The sequence below is a fragment of the Equus quagga genome, chromosome 15 (genome assembly GCF_021613505.1).
Source record: "Equus quagga isolate Etosha38 chromosome 15, UCLA_HA_Equagga_1.0, whole genome shotgun sequence".
In the NCBI taxonomy this organism is placed as follows: domain Eukaryota; kingdom Metazoa; phylum Chordata; class Mammalia; order Perissodactyla; family Equidae; genus Equus; species Equus quagga.
In genome coordinates, this window is record NC_060281.1 from 36,190,035 (window position 1) to 36,196,891 (window position 6,857).

The window sequence follows — 6,857 nt, forward strand, 5'->3', positions numbered from 1 at the left end:
AGAAGACTGGAAATATAAATTTGAAAACCATCAATAGGTAGGTGACATTTAAAGCCTTGGAACTATATGATATTAACCAGAGAGGCAGTATAAACAGGGAAGGATAGAACCCCTGGTGAGGGCAAAGAAATCTCAGACTCTGTATTTCTAAAATTTCCACACGCACCAGTCAATCCTGATATAGCCAAATGGGGAAGCACTGCTAATAATTTCATTTTAAATGGTTCCCATAAGTAAAGGAAGCAAGGGGAAAAAATGGGTAAATAAAAAGGGGACAGAAAAACACATCTGGATTCAGTCAGAGGGGTTCAAAAAGACATTATATTGTACATCTAAGGTGAAGGCATCTGCTTCACAATCTGGGTTTACCCATTCCTGGAAAAACAATGAGAAACTTTTCAAAAAGTTAAAGAATCCAGATGATTTCTCTAACTTCTCCAGAGTAGCAAACCCATGGAATATAATCACAGAATAAGGAGCAAGGGACTAGGAAATCACTGTGCAGTAACTCAATTAAAGTAGATGTATATACATGACAGCTTATATACATTTCTGCTTCTCAAAAAACCTTGAATATTTTTATGGTTGAACTAAAATTATAAAATTCAATTACAACGTTAAAGAAGTTTTTTTTTAAAAAAAAGAAAAGTAGAGCTGTAGAAAATTTAAATAAAGGGGAAGAGAAGAAAATACATGAGTGAAATTGAGATGTCTAGTAAAAGTGAATATTTTCAAGTATCCATATGTTTAGAATTTTGATAGACAAAAATGTGCCATTGATTGTATGCTTCTTATAGTCACCATTATTAATAATATTTATAAAGAATATATACACAAATATCCATGTACACTAGATATATAATCCTAAAAAAAGTGGTTGAAGGGGGGAAGTATTTACCAGATGTTTTGTGTATTACCAGTATGAGCTCTTACAAAATTGATAAAAATGAATATTTTTATGGCATACAGATCCCCTGAATTGACTGAAATAGTAATAGCTAACACTTATTTGAATCTTTACTATTTACCAACCGGTATTGTAATATTTTACATACGTTAAATTTATTTAATCCTCATACTAACTCTTTAAATGTATTATTACTATCCCCCTAATATAGATAAGAAATCTGAGGCACCAAAATGTTAAGTAACTTTCCCAAGTTCGCACAGTTGATAAGTGGAACCACCAGGATTTCAGCCCAGAAAGTCTGACTCGGTCTACATCATACTATACTATATCTCAATTGTAGAATACAATGATTACTATCATACAGAAACAGTTAAAATTATTTTATTATTCACAGATGACATCATCAATTTAAACACGTATCATGAGTCAATTTGTGCTATATATTTTATTAAAGTAATAGTTAGTGGTATGTAATTTTAACTCAAGGGAGCTCTTATAACTTTTAATCATTAAACCCACTCATAAAATCTTCAGAAAAAACACTTGTTCCAGGATCTAGTGTTTAAATGGTGACCTCTGAGACATGAACGAACCTGTCATAGACACAAGTATTTGAATTATCTATCATGATCATCAAAACAAAGGAACATTAGAACTGACTGAATAAAAATATAAATTTTATAATCTTCACCTTACTGTTCAGGGCATTGGAGACTGAACATCTTCTCTTTGACAGATAACTGTTTTGACCTTGGACATCAGAAATAACTATTAGAGGTTATTTAAATGACATCTGTTCTGAGAAAATTTATTTCCAAATCAATGTATATACTATTAGTGGCAAGGGTATTTTATTCAGTTAACATACACTATAATTCTATTGTTGGAAAGGCACATTATTTAAAAGAAAATTTTATGTGTAATATGTTCACTAACTACAGAAAAAAAATTCTGAAAATACGTTTTTCTCATTTACTCTAGTGAAATTAATTGGATGCAGTCTCAGTCTAAAAAAATCTCTCTTGATGAACTGGATTTTCAGGTAACATTGGGAAATTTTGTTCAATTCCTATTCTGAATTAATGGTTGCTTTTCATAACGTATTTCTTGGATCAAAGCCTATTTGCAAGCTGATTTAAAGTCAAAACAAGTAGTAAGAATTTGTGACAGCTTTCATCCCCTTATCTGAAGTCACATAGTCAAGAAGGAGGAGTCTTGGAAGAACCGGTATCTAAACACACTTGGGAAAAGCAGAATTCACAGCGGCCCTGCAGGGAAAACAGGAGAGAGCTGCAGCCCTGGAGAGGAAATGCTTAACCAGGATCTATTTTCCACAGTGTCGGCTCCACACTAGTCAAGAAGGAGAACATCAAGGGAAGTCTCTGGATCACAGTAATGTTAATCTTTAATATCTCTTGGAAAATAGCATGCCTGGGTTGGTAAAACAACTTATGGGAAGTAAAAAAGAAAAAAGGAACTTTTAGACCTATACGGGTTTCTGGTTTTCTTTCAGAATTCTTAGAATAAATAAATATTGTAAATCCCTGTGAAAAATTCTCCTTTTTATGTCTACTATGAAGGAAACATTAAATTTATTCTCTATTGTAAGAGGTAGACATGAAGCTATGTCTCAATTTGTGATTTCATGAATTTTGATCCAGTAGAAATAAAAGAGGAAGGTATAGATCAAATTGAAAATAATTAAAATATAATATTTTATTCATGAAGACTATGGAGCTAAGATGGACTCAGATATTTTTGATCCATTTCTAAACTTCATAATGTGCATGAAAAATTTCTTGAAGATTTCCTATGTCAGGTTTTTAAAAAGCAGAGAAGAATTTTTTTCCCTTCCTGAATTAATCTTTGGAGACTATAGTGATAAAGGAAATAGTTAAGGAATTAACATCATGGGATTGGCTTTAATTTTTTAAACATTTTCAGTTTTGTTTTCATTTAATTTTAACTGAAGTTCTGTCTTATTTAGAAGTTAGGCACAACTACATATACCACGTTTGTCAAAATAAATAAATATTATTTATTCATCCCCCCGCTCAGATGGTATAGAACTCCAATGAGGTGTGACAGCTTGCAATTCATTTCAAAGTTATTTTTTCTTTCTATCCAACTTAGTCAATGGCAGAACCCAGACTCAAATCATGATTCTTGGGAAGTTAATTCTGAAGAAATCACCAAATGACTCTCTCAAAGCAACTATCTCAACCGGTAGACTCAGTTAACCTTCTAAATGTGACCACTTTGGAATCACAAGCACAGTTTGAATTAATTTCTTCATAATATTCAGGAAACATATTTTAAATAGTATAACAAACAAAAAGCACAACTTTTGTACTAAGTCTACAGAGAGAGAGAAAAAGGCACCAGTTTGATATTTAACTGTTACTTTTCAATCATATATTTTCTCTAAGTTTCGTGTCTTTTTATTTAAGACTTTTTTTTAGAGCAGTTTTAGGTTTACAACAAAATTAAGAGAATGATGCAGATATTTCCCATATACCCCTTCCACATACATGTACAGCATCCCCTGTTATAAATATCACTCAACGGAATGTTCCCTTTTTTTGGATTAGGGTAGTAGTGGAGGAAATTTTTAAAAGTGAGCGCATAGTCAACAAATATTTTTGCACTCAAAGTTACAGTGATAAATTATGTATTAGGGATGGGAAAAACAAAGGTGCCAAAGATAAAAGCCCGATCTACTACATAAGAAACTGGCAAATCAAAGATGCTATTCACTAAGATATGGAAAAAGAGGAACACGCTTTCATTCCAACATTAGCCAAATAATTAGATTTCATAAGTGAATTCACTGACAAAGTAAAAGAATATATTCACTACATCAAGTAACAAGCTTTATAGAGAATATAGAGTAACATCATTTTAAAAACAGATTTAGTCCAAACTGCCAAATTTACATATGAGAGAATTCGGACACTGAGTTTAAGAGTGAACACCTCAAGGTCACCTAGATAAAAATATAACATGAAACTTATGACCATAAAAGAATCTACAATAATATCCGATTACTTGGCTATAATTTTTACTTTTACCATTAATTTTTTTAATTATTAATATAAGTTCTCTCCATTTACTTCTGTATTTCACCTATTTAGATAGTCTATGTTGACAAATTTATTATTGTTATTATTATTATTATTATTATCATTCTCCTCCTCCTTCCCCTCCTTTCCTCCTACTCTTATCATTCTAGGATTTGAGCATTGAAGGACTATGGACCAAAGCAATTATACTTCTCTACATGGTTTTATTCTGCTTGGCTTCTCTGACCATCCCAAACTGGAGGTGGTCCTGTCAGGAGTTGTCACCATCTTCTACCTAATTACATTGGTGGGTAACACAGCCATCATTCTTGCATCTCTCCTGGATTCCCATCTCCACACACCAATGTACTTTTTCCTCAGGAATTTCTCTCTCCTGGATCTATGTTTCACAACCAGCATCATCCCTCAGATGATGGTTAACTTGTGGGGACCTGATAAGACCATCAGCTATGTGGGCTGTGTCATTCCACTCTATGTTTATATGTGTTTGGGCTCCATTGAGTGTCTTCTCCTGGCTGTGATGTCCTATGATCGTTTTACAGCTATTTGTAAGCCTTTGCATTATTTGATAATCATGAACCCACATCTGTGTCTCAAGATGATTCTCATGGTCTGGAGTATTAGTTTGGCCAACTCTGTAGTATTATGTACACTCACCCTGAATCTGCCTAGATGTGGAAACAAACTTCTGGATCACTTCTTGTGTGAGTTGCCAGCTATGGTCAAGATAGCTTGCATAGACACCACAACAGTGGAAATGTCTGTCTTTGCTCTAGGCATTGTCATCGTCCTTACACCCCTCATCCTTATTCTCATATCCTATGGCTACATTGCCAAAGCTGTGCTGAGAATGAAGTCAAAAGCAGGACAACGAAAAGCAATTAATACCTGTGGTTCTCATCTCACTGTGGTGTCCATCTTCTACGGAACTATTATTTACATGTACCTGCAACCAGGTAACAGTGCCTCCAAAGACCAGGGCAAGTTCCTCACCCTCTTTTACACCATCATCACTCCAAGTCTCAACCCTCTCATTTACACCTTAAGGAATAAGGACATGAAGGATGCACTGAAGAAGATGGTAAGGTTGACCATGAAACTACAAAATCAAAGGGGAACTTGAAGTCATATAAAAATATTCAAGTGGATAAGGCAATGAAATATGTTTTATAGTTTGATAAGACAGTGACATAGGTTATCCAGTTGTCTTTCATTTTTATTAAGGCAAGTAATTCTTAGATCATAGAAATCAATTGATATAATAATTCTTGTAAACAAACATTTTGTGGATGCAAACAACATTATAACCATAATACTTAGCTCTGCTATGCTTCTAATCATTGCATATCTTCAGGGAAAACAGATTACAGGACTTCTTATTTTTACATGTAATATAACACAAAGGGGATGTAAACATAAACTTGAATGCATTTCATTTATTCTAAGCCCCATAAAAACTGTTTTGGTTATCTAGCGTTGTATTTTCAATGCTAATGCTTGGATCGTCAGAAATATAGACCCGAATGAATGGTTTCAAATATATTATAGCTTATATATTAAATAATAATATACAAACAATGATTTTATACACTAAATCTCTTGTGATGCCGTTCCAACATTTCTGCATGTTTGGTGCAGACAATGCAATCTATAAGACAGTAATTGTCATAAGTACCACCTGAAACAATTCACTCTTTGTTCAATAAAATTTGGTATCAATGTAAAAGGTATTCGTTATTTAAGTCTATTACTTCTTTATCATGGTGCAGGGGAGTGAGAAGGCACAAGTTAAAGGGTTTTAAAGGTGACAATGCAGTCTTCTTTACTTATTCATTCATGAAACATTTATTCTATGATTGTCTCATCTCAGTGGAGGGAGAATATGACTAGTTTGAGATTAGTTAGGCTTTTGATATAGATCTATGGAATCATGGAATTTACAAGAATTTTTAGAAATGCAGATTTGTGAATTTTTATGTAGTGGAATTTCATAAAATGAATAAATTTTTTTATTTCCATTTATCATGATATAGTATTTATATATTATGGGAAAATAGGATGACTTTTGTATTAAACTTTGATATTTTCTATAATCCCATACCTTTCTCTAAAAGACTTCATTATTTCAAATTGTAATCAATCTAGATGTATAATAATTTCTCCTCTATCATTTCATAATTCTTGAAACGTGAAGAGGAATGGCCACTGGATAATTTTTACTTTCCCAGTCAGAACAACACAGTAATGACTCACATAAAATATATTTTATATGATACAGGATATCGTCAATATCCTTATTGTCCACATAATACCTCTTTTACAGTTGCCTTCAGGAACAGCTCACCAGCCTACAAACAATGTCCACAGAGAGAACATAAATTCTGTGGTTCTGATGTACATAGTCTAGCCACTCCACCCTTATATTTGAAAAGTTTGTTCTTACACTTGGCAAGAATCTATAACTAATAACATTAGAAGATACATAAAGTTATTTGCTAACTTCAATAATAAGTACACCAAAAATACAATAGCAATAGACTTTTGGGAGAACATTACATTTTATACCTGTAATTGTTTGTTTTCCTGTATAACCCTAGTTTTATTTTTTCTCTGGTTTAAATCTCCTTTACATTAGGGTCGCAAATTAAACAAACATTTTAAATACTTAATCTCCCTTTTGTTTCTCCAAAATAAATGTATATACTCAGACCATTATATTAAATTATAGTAAGTCTTTAAAATACCTTGAATTTCTATAAGCTAATCAGTACTTCTATAAGCTTGTCAGCCTAACCTCAGAATTGTGGAATAATATGTGACTTGAAGAGGTAAGTGATAAGTAATAATAATAAAAATTAAATCTA

At 32.6% G+C, this 6,857-nt stretch overlaps 1 protein-coding gene across 1 annotated transcript; it reads left to right on the forward strand.

Annotated features, from left to right (window-relative positions):
• The first annotated feature begins 4,162 nt into the window (after positions 1-4,162).
• On the forward strand, positions 4,163-5,116 carry LOC124227382 (olfactory receptor 2W1). The gene has a single exon (XM_046641358.1). It carries the CDS (start codon positions 4,163-4,165, stop codon positions 5,114-5,116), a length of 954 nt encoding a protein of 317 aa, XP_046497314.1.
• Positions 5,117-6,857: the final 1,741 nt, after the last annotated feature.